This window comes from Erythrolamprus reginae, chromosome 2, assembly GCF_031021105.1.
Source record: "Erythrolamprus reginae isolate rEryReg1 chromosome 2, rEryReg1.hap1, whole genome shotgun sequence".
Taxonomy (NCBI): Eukaryota; Metazoa; Chordata; class Lepidosauria; order Squamata; family Dipsadidae; genus Erythrolamprus; species Erythrolamprus reginae.
In genome coordinates this window covers 167,810,773-167,828,945 of record NC_091951.1, presented here as the reverse complement: position 1 = coordinate 167,828,945, position 18,173 = coordinate 167,810,773, and the positions used below count along the sequence as shown (strand labels likewise).

The 18,173-nt window shown below is 40.4% G+C and overlaps 1 protein-coding gene across 1 annotated transcript in view; it reads right to left on the bottom strand.

Moving 5' to 3' along the window:
* The window catches only part of PRKCA (protein kinase C alpha), a 230,974-nt gene extending 220,896 nt beyond the window's left edge, over positions 1 to 10,078 (bottom strand). The window contains exon 1 of the mRNA XM_070740327.1: positions 9,392 to 10,078. Within this exon, the coding sequence (XP_070596428.1) occupies positions 9,392 to 9,564 (173 nt within the window). The 5' untranslated portion in view covers positions 9,565 to 10,078. The remainder of the gene's footprint in view (positions 1 to 9,391) is intronic.
* Positions 10,079 to 18,173: the final 8,095 nt, after the last annotated feature.

Here is an 18,173-nt window from a genome sequence, read left to right as displayed (position 1 = left end):
AGTACAAATTTAGCAATATATAAATCAAGTTGTACAAGAAGAATTTCCTCATAATGTAACATCAAAGTACTGTAGTTCTTAAAATGCAATAATTATCCCTCTGAACTTGACCACACAATCAATGGATAATTTAACTTCTGCATAACCTTTTCCTTTCTTTTCTGTTCTCAGTTCTCAAATCACTGGTTATTTTTCTCCTTTGTGACTTTGTTTTTAATCCATGTATATAAAATAGGGACGGTTATCAATTTTTCCTATGTCTTTTGTTTCTTGCCACTGCCCATACAGGGTATTTTCAACAAGTATACAGAGGAGGAAAAAAATTACATAGCCAATAATAGAGCAACCTCTTCTCTCTTTGAAATGTGTTGTGTTCAGTGGTGTTACTCTTAGTAGTTCTTGTAGGAGTTCCCCCAAGGGACAGATTATACTTTAATTCAGGATGTTCAGACAAGCTGCAGGAGATATTTTGTATTCTGATTCTATTAGACAACAGAGTTACCAATCTCTGGGATACAAAGTTTTAACTGTGTACAATGTATAATATACTAGTTTTCCTTGAATGTATTGTACATATGAGAAAATCCAATCTGCTCCTTTATTTATCATCTTTAAAATATACATTTATTCCAATTCGTTCAGACCAAAGTACCTGGCTTTGAAGAGAACAACAAAGCAGACAATCAGATTTTAGTTTAATGTCTTAGCAAACCCTGCCAATATTTACTATTCAACATGTTATGTGAAATCAGAAAATGTGGGTAATTCCATAAACCATGGTTAAACCAGGTTATCCAAGGGACCGTCTCTTGCTGGTCACATCTACCTGACCCACCAGAGCAGGGAGGCAGGGAATATTGTGGGTCCCATCCTCTAGGGAGATATACCTGGTGGGATCCAGAAGAAGGGCCTTCTCCGTGGTAGCTCTCTCTCTCTGGAACATCATTCCCCTAGAGATTAGAATGGCCTCTCATTCTGACACTCTTTTCCGCCCTGAGTCTATGGAGAGGGGCGGCATACAAATCTAATAAATTGAATTGAATTGAATTCTGGATGGTGCTGAAGATCTGGCTTTGCCAGAGGGCCTGGGGGAACCCAGAGTGGGATGGAGCCTATTGAAAGGCTTGTGTGATGTGTTGTTGCAGGGGTGGGGTTATTTTATTATCTATCATTCTCTATTTTATTAGTTTTATTGGTTTTTATATGATGCTTTTATATTTTTGCAAGCTGCCTTGAGTCACGATGTGCAAATAGGGGGCAAAATAAATCTCAAAAGAAAGAAAGAAAGGAGGGAGGGAGGGAGGGAGGGAGGGAGGAAGGAAGGAAGGAAGGAAGGAAGGAAACTATGATTAAGTAAGCAGACACTGCTATTTTTTGGATGCTCACATGCTATGGAACAAGAGCCACTCTGCTCTCTACTGTTATTTCCTAAATTCAAAATGTCTTCAAAGAAAGCTTTCTGAGAGTATCACTATCTTCAACGCAAGGTGCCTTTAGTTAGTTTAAACAAAGACTACATCCTGGAAACTCTACTTCTCAATCATCTTACAGTGCTTGTTTATTGAGTCCGCCCGTAGCTAAACAAACTACCAGAAGCAAGTACTGTAAAAGCAAGATGATTTTAATGTAAATTGTTAGTGATACCTGAATACATAGTCATGCTTTGGTAGCAAGATGTACATAAAGGAGGAGTACACTGGGTCACTTATATGATTGAATCTGAACTAAATTTCACACCCTATAAGACCATATACAGTACTGTACAAGGCGCATAATTGCTTTTGGTGGCTATCAGTTAAACTAATTTAGTCTGGATGCAATCCATGGATAGTCATCTAAAAAGAACAATCTATATAAGCATGATTAACCACATAGTTTCACTTAGTTTACACAATAAAAGTTTGGGACTTCCCAGTGGAATTTATTACCTGGATTGAGTTTTGCTATGTGGAGAATTTTGTCTCACCTGTACTCTAAGACCATCATAAATCTTCCGAATTCCTTCTCTCCCAATACTTATGTATAATACCGAATATGTATTGTACAGTACATTATTATAATATATATATTATAAAGCATTTTAAGTCCTCCTTCCATCAAAAGTGAGTGCAGTAACACAAACCCAGTGCTGTTCTTTAGTGTCTTCATTAATAAAGACCAAAAAAGAGAGAGGCTACACTGCTTGTTTGACAATTGCCAAATCATTTGACTTTAAGAAAAACCCAGTTATATACGCTTCACACTGAATTTGATGAAGGTCCTAAATATATCGCACATTTATTTCCCCATAATAAGCAGTGTGTATATGTGAATGTACATAGATATAACCCCCAGGGAATTTCAGCAGTGAAAAGCCACCTTGTGGGAAGGAATAGCAAACTATTCTGAATTGTTGCCAAAAAACCCTACATGAATTCATGTACTTATCAGAAGTTGAGTAACTTAAGAGGGAGGGAAAGAAAACTGGAAGAAAGAAAATGCAGCAGGAACACACACACACTTCACATTGAGGTTTGCCATACAATGCATCAAGAAACAGCATGTTGTGGCCCAAGGAGCCATTTCATCCAAATGAGACTAGCTTATCCAATCATTCCAGCGGAACAGACTTATATCCAGTGATGGGCTGCCAGAATTGTTACTGCCGCTGTGGGGGTGGCTTATTTTGTGGGTGTGGCTTGATGGTCATGTGACCGGATAGGGGTGTATTGCCAGACATGTGACTATGTGGGAGTGGTTTGACAATCATGTGACTGGGGGGTGGCTTAAAGGTCATGTGACTGGGTGGGAATGGCTTACCGACCATGATAAGTTTTTAAATAAAAAAAACATCTCAAAAGCTTATGAGTCAGCTTCCCTCTCCGTACCTAGGAGTATCACAGCACACTCCACAAGAAGTGCTGCCACATCTGCCGCATGAGCAACTCAAGCTCCATTGGAAGAAGTCTGCAAAGCAGCTACTAGGGCCTCTCCAAACTCCTTCATAAGGCACTACAAAATAGATTCATACGCTTAACGGATGCTGCCTTCGGCAGAGGAGCCCTTCAATCCGTTATCTCTCACAATAGTGAACTAATCCCTCCCTAGGGACTCATCTATTGGGTATGTCCCACGTTACTGCTGGACCCACTCTCTCAGTACGGAGAATAGGCATTAATCTCTTACCTGAACGCCTTTTCTCGTACGATGAGCGGGTACAGCAGTCACTTCCCTCCCTTTTCTTTTCTCACTATGGTTATTCCTTTAACCTGTTTCCTTTCCTATCATGAGAGTTGAACATAAGTGAGCCACCACAGTTGAGCCTATGTCTACGGATTCATGAATTCTGGGGAAGGGGCGGATCCAGCAGGCTCGATCCCAACGGATTGGACAGCGAGCAACATATCTGAACAGGAAAAGGACGAAGGGAAGGTGTTATTGGAGAGGAACGAGCCACCACGAAGTCCCGCTGAATGCAGGACCGAGCGAATTCTGGGGAAGGGGCAGATCCAGCAGGCTTTTAAAAGACAAGGCTCAGTCCCGACGAATTGGACAGTGAGCAACCAACGTGACTTCTGGGCCCGCTCTCTCAGTACGGAGAAGATAGACAGCATTATTTGTTGAGGACCACAGTAACATTTAAAGGTTTTGTACTGAACCCACAAGGTTCAGTATGATAACAGATTAGGCAAGTAGCTCAATTTTCTTTAATTGCTATAAACGTGCAGCTGTACATAATGATTAAAATGATTAAAGTGTTTATGGGTGAAAACATACTATTTAATTATTTCCTATTTTAAATGTACTTAAGGATCATACCAAGGTACTAGAGGACAATTAAAAAAAACTATTAAGTATTCAATAAATGGTGCATAAATTACCCCCACTCCCCCCCCCCGTTGGGGGCAGCAGCCCATTACTGTTTATATCTCACTTAACTTCAGTTGTGGGGTGGGGTTTTTTCCAAGACCAGAGTCTTCTCTACTGAGCTGTGGTGGCACAGTGATTAGAATAGAGTACTGCAGGCTAACTCACTGCTCACTCCAACAGTTCGATTCTGACCAGCTCAAGGTTTACTCAGCCTTCCATCCTTCCACGGTTGGTAAAATGAGTGTGCAGACTGTTTGGGGGGGGAGGGGGGCAATTGGTTAATTCTGTAAACCACTTAGAGTGGGGTGTCAAGCGGTATATAAGTCTAAGTGCTATTGGAATATTCTTCCACTAGAGATGAAATCTGTACCCATGCTCCTGGTCTTTCAGAAAACCTGGCTCTGCCACCTGGCCTGGTGCACGGACAGGGGCCTCTTAAATTGGGGAGGGCTAATGGAGAAGATCCCCAACATCATCTTGTTTTTTTAGCTTTTCTAGTTAACTCTCCCAATTTTAATTGCTTTATCTTTTTAAAAAAAAACTTTTTATTTTATTGTAAACTTCCCAGAGTCGCTCTATCAGTAAGATGGGTGGCATAAACATTTAATAAATAAATAAAATAAAATCTTCACTATCCTAGGCCCCAACACACACGCACGTGCACACACACACACACACAGAGTCAGGGTCACCTTCACATGCTCTCCTTCTAATGTGAAATATGCTATCATCTGTCAGCAATGCCCCTCTGGATTCTATGTAGGTCAAATGGGTGGGGGAAGTTTGCAGAAAAAAATTAACGGACACAACTTTGACATGAGGATTCAAAACAAGGACAGCATAAAATCAGATCATTTTCATTTTCCAGGGCATGCCAGTGCAGGAAACCCACAATGTATTTTTAGCAGATTGTAATTGTTAATTGGTAAAATACTTGTAATCTGTCTGACATATAACCTGTATTTGCATAACTACTCTGTCTTCTCCTTTCTTTCCCCCCCCCACCCACCTCACTCCAAATTTACTCCTACATCTGTCTAGACACTCTATGCACCCTTTAAGCTTATGAGCGAGAAAAGGTGCTACAAAACTCCTCTTGATTTCTTCCCATCCAGAGTAGTACAGGTCTCCCACAATGGCTATTAAGAGTATGGAAAACCTGTTGCATCTCTGCTCAGTATACATAGGTAAACAAATTAGGAAACCTCTATTACTATTATTATTATTATTATTATTATTATTATTATTATTATTATTATTTAGATTTGTATGCTGCCCCTCTCCGCAGACTCTATGTATAATGTGTTTAGCATAACTACCATATCTTAATAGAATTCCTGGCTTACTATTCTCAAAAGAAGCAAGAGAGAACAGTTTTCAGATTCTGGCTTCTTTAAGAATAAATAATCATGAATAGAAATTTGATTTATGTAAGTGATTCCCCTAGCCTAAAAAGCATAGCAAAAATTATTGGTACCCCATGTATCACCAATTTTATGCAAGGATAATAAACCATAATTAAAATTATGAAATCTTAGTTCTTTTTTGCTAAATACAGAATGCTCAGTTATTAACATATATTGATATTAAAAAGAAATTAACCCTTAGTTCCATTGTTCGAATATGAAGACTTGACCTCCAATAACTATTAATTAGTTAAGAACTCTATAAATGAACATGATGAAGAGTAAAAGCCAAATGACAGCTGATAAATTAGATGCAAACTACACATGAATTGGTAAATCTGTTATTTTTGTCTTTGTTTAAAAAGACGTAGAATTTAATTGAAACACCAGCAAGGGAATCCATTTTTTTTCACTATCATGTTTATTAGTTATCAACACATGGAGTGTTGCAAATTGGTTTCTCAAGGAAATACACATGCAGTGTTTTTGCCCTTTCAATGAAAAGACAGACCTGTTGGTTTCAAATAACTTCTGGGGTGGAAGTGGGAGAGATTTTAACATTCCCCGAACATGTTCCAAGATCCAATTCAGAAATCCACCACAGTTATGCTTAAGTTTAAAAAATGATTATAGGTCTTGTTTTTAGACTAAGCCTTATTAGAACAAGAAAATGAAATAGCAACTCATATTGCATGCCCTTTAAATTCAGTAAAATGATTATATACTTTGATTTTTCTACTCTTAGAATAAGATGTGGATCCATCAAGCAACATACATAATTCTTGCAATGAAAACACAGTTTGAAACTATGGAGACTACTGGTTTCAAACTCTGGTTTGTCAGAAATCTGAAATGTTGTTTTATTATAAATTTTACTGTCATTGTTATAAATCTGAACTGTCATGTAAAAAATATTTATTCCTATCCTGCTTTTATTATTTGTACAAATAACTCAAGGTGGTGAACATATACAACACTCCTTCCTCCTCCTATTGTCCTCATAACAACAACCCTATGAGGTAGGCTCGGCTGAGGGAAGATGACTGGCTCAAAATTACCAGGCTAGTTTTCATGTCTAAGGCAGGAGTAGAACTCATCCGGCTAAAAACTCTCCTAGTTTTTAGCCTGGTGCCGTAGCCACCAGATTTAACTGTCTGTCATTGCTTATTCATGACTTTGTGGTTTATTCCTGACTTTTTGGGGGGTGAGAAACAATTCTGGGTTCTGGCAAAAGAGACTGAGGAAAAATTAAACAGAAATGAGCTATTATTGTTTTGCTAATTTCGCTGACTGAACAGTCCATGGTTAAAAACTCAAGACTTAGTGTTACGTGCAATTACAAACTATGAGTACCAAATATATCTATGTGTAATCAATAAATGCATGAAATGAGGCATAATGGGTAGGTTCATACATGTTGTATTTACAGGTAGTTAGTCTGTAGCTCAGTATGTTTTTATTTATTTACAGTTCACTTTTTCTCAAAGGGATTCAAGGCAACATATGTGTGGGTTTCCCTTAAATGTGTTGGATATAACAACTGTCCAAGGGTGGTCCAAGAATTACCTCGCAAGTTCTATGAAAATACTTGAATGTCAACTGTAGATTAGCATGTTATGTGAATACTGTAGCTAGTGAAAACTGAAAGCTTTTCATTAAAGAGCAACACAAATCAGACAGAAGAAGAAGAAACAAAGTCTCTAAAGGATAATAATAATAAAGCAGATGAATGGGCTAGCTAGACAATCAATACAGAATTCAAGAAGAGCACGAAAGAGCTCCAGAATTTTTTTTTTATGGGGTGGGAGAGGGAAATAATCTCTTTTACAAAACTACAGCTGAAAGTCTCACTAGCCAGTACATAGTAGTTGTGTAAGTTTTGTATAAATAAGTTTTCCTTTACACAAACAAGCAATCACATTCATGTCTAGCTCATGGTTAGCTCATGATGCAGCGTTCTGCCCATCACACTATGTGAACTGTGGATTGATCAGTAGGAAGTATGTCATGTGAATGCAGCCAGAAAGGCTAGGTGTCTTCCCAAAAAAAGTCTAGGTCTAAGGAAGAAATTGTTAGGAAAAATACTTAAGGAGTTTGTGGTGTGTGTTTTTTGTTTTTGCAAGGTTCTCATTTCTACGTTCCCACTGCATTTCGGAAAGTAGTGATGCCCTAAATTTGAACATCTGCTATTATTCACAGAAGACATGTATAATGGTATTATTACCTCTATTTTATTTTCAGCCTAGATTAACCTTTTGGACATGCTAGTATAATCCCTATGTTGGAAGAAAAAATAATTTGTGTCAGTTTCTGATGTGATGTCAGGGACTCAGTAAATTTTTCTTATTAATTTAGGAAGTAGCAGTTGAACAGTTGTTACCCATCAGTACGCCCTACCAGGAAGGGGCAGATAAAGGCAATAATGCTTATCAACCCCTTATGAAATGACCTCAGTTCAATGAATGAACAAGATAAATGTGGGCATCGGAGGACAACGTGTTTTTTAAGAGCAGAGAGCAAATTTCTTCATCTTAGCATGTCAGCCAATACCTGAGTAGAAGCAAGACAAGGAACCTACAGTTATCCAGATCTGGAAAAGTATCTTTTTTACATCTGATCTTCTCCTACAATGGCTTCGAGACAATTCTGACCTTGAAATAGTGATAAGAGATGCAGAGAGGTGTGGTTCAGCAATATATGAAGGCCTCCTGGTTTCCCATTTCTTCTAAAGAAAGGAGGTGTTACACAGAAGGGAGGGGTCCAAGTCCTGTTTCTCAATCTTGGCAACTAGAAGATGTGTGGACTTTAAATTGCCAAGATTGAGAAACACTGATTTAAAGGCTGATAAATCAATGCAACATATATGTATCACCTTTGGAAGGCACATGCTGGGTCATGCACATTACTGGGTCAGCAAAGCAGCAAGTGGGATGATAGACACAACAACAGCATTTGTTGTGTATCTTCCTTGGGATATACTGTAATTGGCATCCATCCATCCATCTCTCATCTCTATCATCTGTCTGTCTGTCCATCCGTCCATCTAATCTATCATCTATCCACCTACCTACTTATCTATCTCTCCATCCATCCATCCATCTGTCCTCTAGCTACCTTGGGGAAGCCCAAACTGGCAACTGGTAACAAATGTTATACAGGTTCTCTCCTTCAAGGATTATTACACAAAGATCCCTTTCTTAGAAGGAAGGAAGAGAGAAAATGTCTTTTACAGCAAAATATCAATTGATCAAAACCAATCAATCAATTCGTGCTGATAAAGGATCAACCTGAATTTGTGTGTATGTCTCTAGTGCAGACCTGGTTCACAAATAGCTTCATTTTCTGATGTGGTCAGTGGGTGTGGTGGAGTTCACAGAGAAGGAAGATTTCAATGCAGGAAGTGCCTTTTGACAACTGCCAAATGCTGTTTAATTACCTCTCCAGAGAGGCCAGGCAATAAGGATGCCTTTCTGGCAAGGCAGAGGAGCGGCCAAAAAGCTTTCTCAATGGAAGTAGAGATAAATATCTCTCCTCACAGGTATGCAAGCAATGGTGTGCTGGCAGATTCCCACACGCTCAGCAACACACACACACACACATACATACACACCTACTCAGAGAGTGCTTTCCCCAAACTGCCCTCCTCTAGAGGCGCGAGGCATCGCCTCCCATGGTTTCCAGAGGAGGAACCCACACTGGCGGCGTCCAACACATCTTGGAAGGTACCAGATTGGGGAAAACTGCCAAAGTTGTGACAAGCTCAGAAAGGGAGAGAGAGGAGAGGAGCGGCCGCTCTCTGTCTCTCTCACTGGCTGCCTGTCACGCTCTCGGGGGTCTCTTTCTCGCTTTTCCAAGACTTCGCGGGCTCTCTCTCTCTTCCTGCGGCCGGACAGTTTAATCCCTGGAGAAACCTGCGGAGGAGTTAAAGGGAGAAGGCGGAGGGGGACAGAGACAGCTCGGGAGAGAAGGCGCGAAGAGCCCGACTGCCTTTCGGGGGGCGGGGGTTGAAGCCAGATGAAGCGGGAGGAAGGAGAGCGCCTGAGGGGAGGCGCCGGCTGAGGAGAGGAAGGGGCTCGCCGCCCCAGAGAGGGAGGGGAGGCGGTCGGAGGAGGTTAGGCTCGGCGGGCTCTCCTTACCAGATGAAGTCGGTGCAGTGGCTGCAGAAGGTGGGCTGCTTGAAGAACCGCGCGATGAATTTATGGTCCCTCACTTCGTGCACGTTTTTCTGCCGAAGGGCCCCTTTCCGGGCGAAGCGCCGAGCAGCGTCGGGACCCGAACCGGGTTCGGAGGGTGGGAAGACGTCGGCCATGGCGCTCGCGCGCTCGCACGCCCCCCCCTCCCCACCGCCGTCCCTGAGCGAGTCCTTCTTTTCCTCCTTCCCCCTTTCCCGCCTCTCGCTCCTTCCTCCGCTTCGCCCTCAAAGCCGGGAAGCTGGTGCTTCCAGCCACCGGCTTTCAAGCCCCGTCCGACACTTCTGGCAGCTGTGTGGATGGGCGCTGCCTCCTGCCCGCTTTGGGCTCCTCCTGACGTCTGAGCCACGCGCGGCTAGGAGGCGGGAGGAGGATCCCACAGCCCCGGGCCGGACCCGACGGCTCCGCCCGCCCGTCCGCCCTCCCGCCTGCTAGCGCGCTTCTGGGCCCCCTGCCGCGGGAAGGAGGAAGAGCGCGAGCCGGGGAAGCCCGTCTCTAAGGGCAACAGGCGGGCGGGCAGGCCTCCAGACCCGAGGGGGGTCCCCCCGAATAGGCGTTCGCAATGCTCCCCGCCCTACAGGAAGGGGAGATCACCTGTGGCATTCGATGCGCGGGGAGACCCGCCCCGCCGTCAATCAAAAGCCCGGACTCGCTGGAGGTTCGAGAGAAGAGGACGGCCCGACACACGCAACAGATACTTTCGCCACATGCGCACAAAAACTGCACCGCCGAGGCCTTGAAAAGGCTCGGATGCGCGCAACGGGGAAGTTACCCGCGCGAAACCGGAGTCATCTCAGGGGAGGTCTTCTTACCCTTCATGGCTGGGTTGATTAGCTGCGCCCAGCGGTTCTGAGGGGTGAGGGAGTTTGGGGGTCTCAAACGTTGCGCTCTATGGAACCAACTATCCTCTCCCCCCCCCCCCCAATGTATGTACTGCTCCCATCCTACTATCCTTCTGCAAGGCCACGAAGACCTGGGGGCCATGAATTTGTACATCTTTCATGGCCAAACTGTATGAATGGTGTGTGTGTGTGCATGTGATTAGGACTTTTTTATATACAAATGGGTTTTATTACAGGGTTTAGTTTTAGATATATATTTTGTAAGCCGCCCTGAGTCCTTCGGGGATGGGCGGCATAGAAGTCAGAGAGATAGAGAGACAGACAGAGACAGACAGACAGACAGACCTGGGGCTCCGTGTTGTTTCCAAGTAGCTTAGAGCTACATCGTTGCCTTCGATCTGACCTAAATGTAGTTCATAAAATTATTTACCATAATGTTTTACCTGTCAATAAACTTCAGCTTCAACCACAACAATACACGAGCACATAATCGATTCAAACTTAATGTCAACCATTCATTGCAGAAAATAAAACTTCAGCAAGAGTGGTCAATGCATGGAAGGCACTACCTGACTCTGTGATTTCTTCCCCAAACCAACCCCCCAAAACTTTAACTTTAGACTGTTTCTTGTCACCCTCAGCCCATTCCTAAGCGATCTGTAAGAGGGGTACATAAGCGCACCATTGTGCCTACCGTCCCTGTCCTACTGTCTAAATTTACCTGTACCTACTTTGCTTTTGTTTATACCAATACCTGCTACCTTGTAGATGTAAATAAATAAATAAAGATAAAGGAAGAAAGAAAAGAAAGAAAGAAGGAAGGAAAGAAAGAAGGAAGGAAAGAAGGAAGGAAAGAAAGAAAGAAGGAAAGAAGGAAGGAAGGAAAGAAAGAAAGAAAGATAGAAAGAAAGGAAAGGAAGGAAGGAAGGAAGGAAGAAGGGAAGAAGGAAGGAAAGAGGAAACAAGAAAGAAAGGAGGAAAGAAAGAAGGAAGGAAGGACAGAAAGAAAGTAAAGATTAGAGCAGGCCGAAGTTGCTTCCTTCTTCCAACCCATTGTGGCCTATGGGGTTCAGCTGGTTGCCAGCCAATCTGCAGGAGAAGTTGGGGGGACGGGACCTGAGAAGGTTTTTTCTTTCCAGGAAGTCCCCTGTAACCAGAACACAAGTGGAAGCCAGCAGACTCTCCTCCTTACTCATGCAGCCAGAATGTAGCATGCCCACTTGTGCCACCCATGACAATAACACAACAAAAGTTTTAAAGCTTTTTCTCACACCCACAGCAAACAGGTTGCCCAATGTAACCACTCCCGGATGTAAACACCTCAACCTGCTGCTCACTTTTTCCCTTCTGTTGCTTCACAGCTGTCTAGGTGGTGTTCGATTTACAGCCATCTGTTTAACGATTGTTTGAAGTTACAACAGCATGGCAGAAAGGGACTTACGATCATTTTTCACACTTGTGACCATTGTAGCCTTGATCAGAATTTGGGTACTTGGCAACTGTACAGATAATCCTCGACTTACAACAGTTCATTTAATGACTGTTCAAAGTTACAATAGCAATTTTAAAAAAGTGACTTATGGCCAGCAGTCGGTTTCTTCAGGTTTGGACTGGTTCTTAGAACCAGTAGTGCCAGCAGCAGGAGGCTTGACCTACCCACATGGGAACCGGTGGCAAAATAATTTACAACCCACCACTGCTTATGACTGCTTTTCACACTTAACAACCTTTGCAGCATCCCCAAATTTCAGATGCTTGGCAACTGGTTCATTCTTACAAACATTGCTGTGTCCCAAGGTCATGGGATCACCTTTTGCAACCTTCTGACAAGCAAAGTCAGTGGGAAAGCGAGATTCACTTATCCCTATCTTAACTGCAGTGATTTACTTAGCAACTGTGGCAAGAAAAGTCATAAAATGGGTCAAAACCCAAATGTCTCACTTAACAACAGAAATGTTGGGCTTAATTGTGGACGGAAGTCGGGGACTAACTACATTTATTATAGTTGCAGTGATGTGATCACTTTTTGTGACCTCCTGACAAGCAAAGTCAATGGGGAAGCCAGATTCACTTAACAACTGTATAAGTAACATAATAGTTGCAATGATTCATTTAAAAACTATGGGGTTGCAAAATGGGGCAAAACTCATTTTTGTCTTGCTTAGCAGTGGAAATTTTGGGCTCAATTGTGGTTGCAAGTCAGATAAACACTTAGACTTATTATTAGCAATATTATTTACAAATGTACAACAATATTAGCAATAGATTACAAACTGCGCACAGCTAGGATAATACAATTTACAAGCAAAGATATCTCAAAGTAACTCTCCCCACAGGGAACGTTGTTGGTGCCCTCTTATAGTCAGCCAGTCAAAGTTCTTAAAGATACAGTCTTTACTTTCATAGACCAACATTGTTAGTTTACTATATGGCAATCCCGAAGTAGGTTATGTACCATGTACTAACAAAACACTACCTACAGTGTCTCTGAGATCAATGCATTATGCAACCGCTAGTTGCTAAGTTGGAGGGAGGGGAGGACAAACTTTAGAATTCTCTTTCAGAGGCTGAGGTGGAGGGAAAGACAGAATCCAATCACGAATAGAATAGAGCAGAACAAAATTGAATTCTTTATTAGCCAAAAACCTTGAACACCCGGTTCTTATCTAGAAAAGTCCTTAAGTAGAGGCCTTCTTAAGTAGAGGTACCACTGTATTTTTATACTCCATATAAAGTTAAGTCTGGTTCGTTCCTCCCACACTCTCCCTCCCCCCTCCCTCCCCACACTCTCTCTCTCACACACACACACATTATTTTGAAGTTAAATATTTCTTGGAAGTTGAAACCACCATAAAGTGCATTTCTCTTCCCCTTCAAGAGCCTGGGGAAAGAAGCATCAAAACTCTGGCTATATTAATTTGTGGGTAAATATAACATGCAAAAAAACCCCTATAAAATAGATTGCACCCTCAGCAAGTAAAAAGACTGTGCATGAATTGAAGGACGTTTGCACTCATCCTAGAAAAATAAAATATCCTAGGATATTTGAAAAGGAAGCATATGTTTCCCTGGGTGAGAAAAGGAGAAACATGTTCTAAAGACAAAACAGCTTCCTGCAGCTCCATGCCCCCTCCTTCAGCTCCAGGGTGATGGGGTTAAGACCTTCACCCTTAGAACATTTATTTTATTTATTTATTATCATTTAATAGGACATTTATTTTATTTATTTATTATTATTTATTATGTATTTGTCAAACAAGTATAGAATTATAGTTTGTATTAACATAACGAAGTATAAAGAAGTGATAAAAAGGATAATGGCAAAAAGGACAGAAGGACAGGGATGGTAGGCACAATAGTGTGCTTATGCACGCCCCTTACAGACCTCTTAGAAAAGGAGAGAGGCCAACAGTAGATAATTTAAGGTTGAAGATCTTGGGGTTAGGGGAAGAAACAACAGTCAGGTAGTGAATCCCAGGCATTGATCACTCTGTTGCTGGTGTCATCTTTTCTGCAGTCAAGTTTGGAGCGATTTACATTTAGTTTCTATCTATTATGTGCTCTTGTGTTGTTGTTGTTGTTGTTGTTGAAGGTAAAGTAGAGTCTTTGGAGAGGGACGGCATACAAATATAATAATAATAATAATAATAATAATAATAATAATAATAATAATAATAAAGTAGTCACTAACAGGAAGGACATTATGGTGTATGATCTTATGAACAACAGTTAAATGATAGGATTAGACCTCTGCCCATCTCACCACATTTCAATTGGGGAGATTGCATCAGCCAGCAAAGCTCAAGCAAACTTGGACTCAGGACAACCTACACAGCTTCCCCTGCATGGCCACATGGGACTCTGACAGCCAATCAGTGCATTTCTTGCACTGGAGCGGGAGGCCCTGGTGCAGGGCCCAAAAAAGGGCATAAAACCAAGGGACTTTAAACATCCCTGTCCCCCTTTTTTCCTTTCACCCAACATCTTGAAGCATGTGATCCCCCTTTTCACCCAGGAGCTCCAAGGCATTAAACCGTCTTTCCAAGCACTCTCCATGTTTCCAGTGTCTTTCTTCCCACTTAGAAATGAACCTAGATGGACATTTCTTCCAACAATTTCTCCCAACAGCATGATGCTAAGAAAAAATCATCACTAATTTATTTGTGTTCTCTTGCAACACACTGCATTTAAATCTAACTTTATAGCTAACTGTGTTCAAACTAAAAACAGATATCACTGGGGGAGAGGGGAGCTGGAGAATGAGACCTTATAATAAAGAATTCTTGCAAACTTCAAGTTCCAGCTTTTCAAATCTTAGAATGGAAGCTAAGCTTGATCCAAATGATAATAGTAAGGTACAATTGAATATCTTGTTTGAGATGCAGATCCTAATGGAATCTGAGGAGAGACCTAAGAAATTTGCAGCACTGATGTTTGGAAACAGTTTTGAGACCCACACAGAATAAACAATTTCTGACTTTAATGAAGGTCTAATAGCAAGACTGCCACTTAAGAGGCAGAAAGAACATATCAAAATACATTCATAAATACATAAGGTACAGAATAATAGAAAAAATAAGGAAGCATGAATGTGAAAAATGAGCCGAGGTTAGTTAAGAATAATAAAGGGACTTTGAGATGTGTTGAAAATAAAAGCAAAATAATTAGTATGCCAGTTAACCAATGAAGATGGCAAAATTCTTCTGTAAGTATGAAAGGAAAAGCAGAGTTATGTTACTCCGTTCCTTTTTTAGTTGGGTGTTCTCTAACAACAAAGTGACAGAATTAATATCCAGGGCTGGATTAATTGCATTTTAGCATACTAGATGGTCTGTTTTATGGATCACCTGCAAAGTGTTTTGAAAGGGCAGGACAAGAAGCAATGGATGGAAATTAATCAAGGAGAAAAGCAACCTAGAACTAAGAAGAAATTTCCCGACAGAACAATTGTGGAACAACTTGCCTCCAGATGTTGTGAATGTTCCAACAATGGAAGTTTTTAAAGAAGAGATTGGACAAACATTTGTCTGAAATGGTATAGAATTTCTTGCCTGAACAGGCAGTTGGACTAGAAGACCTCCAAGATACCTTCCAATTCTGTTATTCTATTCTATTCTATTCATAGCAGACTGGAAAGGAATAGAAGTTTTTCTTATCATCATCATCATCATCAAAAAAAGGAAGATACAATAAACTATATTAATATCTGGGAGGATTGGGAGAGGGCATGGCCAAAGGCCGCAGCAACATGGATTTCCATGCACTCTGCAGGGAATCCCAACACCAACCCCGCTTGGGAGAACTGGTTCGTTCGGAACCAGGTCAGAACCACCCTGGAGGGGTGGTGAAGAAGGGAGACACTATCAGATTTCCTGTGTGAAGTGGCAAACCCCCCAGGGAGCCAATAAGAGCTCCTGACCAGCGGCAGCTGGGAAACAACTCGTCATCCTGGCTTCAGTGGCCACAAAGAGATGGATCGCTTATTTGAAGATTGAAATCACCTGGGAAGAAAGATAAAAGATTATGTGCTGGAGAAGATAGAAAAAATAGAAGCTGGTGAGTGTTTATTGCCGAAAGAAGCCTAAAACGGACTCTTTGAGAAAACTTAAAGGGGAACAAAAGAACGGGAAATCTGGAAAGCGACTATCTAGCCAACTCAGAACCAAAGAGATTTTTTTAAAAAAAGTGGAATTGAAATCAATGCTCAACTTTTGGGGACTTAGAATTTTATTAAATTTATTGTGATAGTTTAAAAGTCTAGCAAAGTAGCTGGTAAAAGAATATTATTTGGATAGAATTGATTTAAAACATGGATGAACAATTGAAGAGGAAAATAGATTTGGAGAGTACTGAGTGCCACCTATTGGTTGGAGGACCTGTTACAATGTGGAATGTTTTCATTGAACTTCTTGACAGCTGCTGACCTTGAATAAGAAAAAACAACTTTGATATTTGCAAAATACAGAACTTTGATTAACTTTTGATTAACGGATGATTGAAGATAGAGATAAAATAGATTTTTCTTACCATTATTTTTATTTTCCCCTTATATTTTAATAATATTATCTAGTTGTAATTAATAATAACAAATAAGACATGTTTAAAAGATATAGCTATAATTATTACTAATAGGATTAAGACCCAATTTAAAGATCAAGGACTAGAAGTATAGAGTATACGTTTAGATTAAATAAACAATATTATCATTGAATAAAAAACAAAAAGATTTTCCTTGTAATGTTATAATCTTTATTAGGTTGATGTAATATTGGTCATATCAAATGAATTCTTAGAAGAAAATATAAATTGCAAAATCATTATTTTTATATATAAGATATGTCTGATATATGATGAGAACAATTTGTAAACATGATAATACAAAGAAAGGAATTGAAGGATTATTGATGTCATTGAAGCAAATATGATGTAAGAGCGAATAAGTACTATCATCTTGAGACTTTAAGATAAATTGGAAAATACAATGTGGGTTAATTAATGGGTGTTTGGAATTTATTGTAATGAAAAAGAAAGCAAAGACAAATAAAGATACTAGGAAGAGAGGAAGCAATACAGCTTTAAATTAAGAGGCACAAGAAATAATAACTAGTTTGTTAAATTAAATCATAGCAATGATTTGGGGATAAAAAATAAATTAATTGGTGGTAGACCCAGGAGACAAAACTAGAGGACTAGGTGGCATTAGAATGGTGTAGCATATGCCTAGACTATAGGAATTATAAACATAGAAATGAAACAAAAACAATTATTTTAGAAGTGGCACTGTGAATATAAAAATTTGGAACATAACATCAGTCTGTCAAATATAAGTTGAGTGAGGATGAGAGACACTCAGGGAATGGTAAGAGAGGGCGGAAGAGGAAGTAGAAGGGGGTGGGAGAAGAGGAGGAGTGGAAAGAAGCAGAAAATAGAGAGTGTTAGCAGAGAGGTGATGAATGGAGGGAAGGAGAAGGGGGTTGAGAAGGAGTAAGAGAGATGAAAATTGAGGGAGGGGAGTGTAGGGACAGACTGAAGAATAGGAGTTGAAAATAGATGCAAAATAAAATATTGGTTTATGAAAAATTGAAAATGTAAATGTATGTCATTGATATATTTTAAGGCATGGTGTGTATTGTTATAAAAATGGAGTTTGTGGAGAAAAATAAAAATAAAAACTTTTTAAAAATATCTGGGAGGATTCTGTAGCATATTACAAGAGATCGATCAGTAAATATCCTGAGAACTAGTCCTGCCAGTCAAGTGCATCTAATCTTTTGATTGGCTACTAGCTGGCTTAAAGGATAATATTGGCAACATGTCTTTCAAAGCATGAAATTCTAATGAGCAAGACTGTTCCATAGATGCTGGATGGCTCACAAAATTTAAAAGTACAGCTTCCAAATCCTCAAAAATAGTTATTTCACTTTGTTTTACATTTGTCAAATCTTTCCTTGAGCAACACATTCAAGTATGGACACTGGAATTTAAGAATGGTTTTAAAAAGCTGAATCGCAGAAAGACAACGAGAATATGCAGGTTCTAAAAATTAAGTCCTGTGAAGAAGAATACCACCTTACACAAAAAGCATTAATTATATGTCATTTGCACAAATGAGGCAAATGCCTGCTAAAATTTGCTATTTGCTTCAGTGGGCTGTCCTCAACAATTGACATCCCTATCGCCCAGTCAGTCCAATAAAGATTTCCCTGGCTGTTCTTGCCTTTAAATCTGATGAAAATCTTTAAATAGGGAGAGGCATTCATGGATATTTTTTACTCTCAAAGAATCATAGAGCCATGAGGGACCTTGGAGGCCTTCTGGTCCAACCCCCTGCCCAACATTTTATTTATTTATTTATTCATTCATTCATTTATTTTGTCAAACAATTA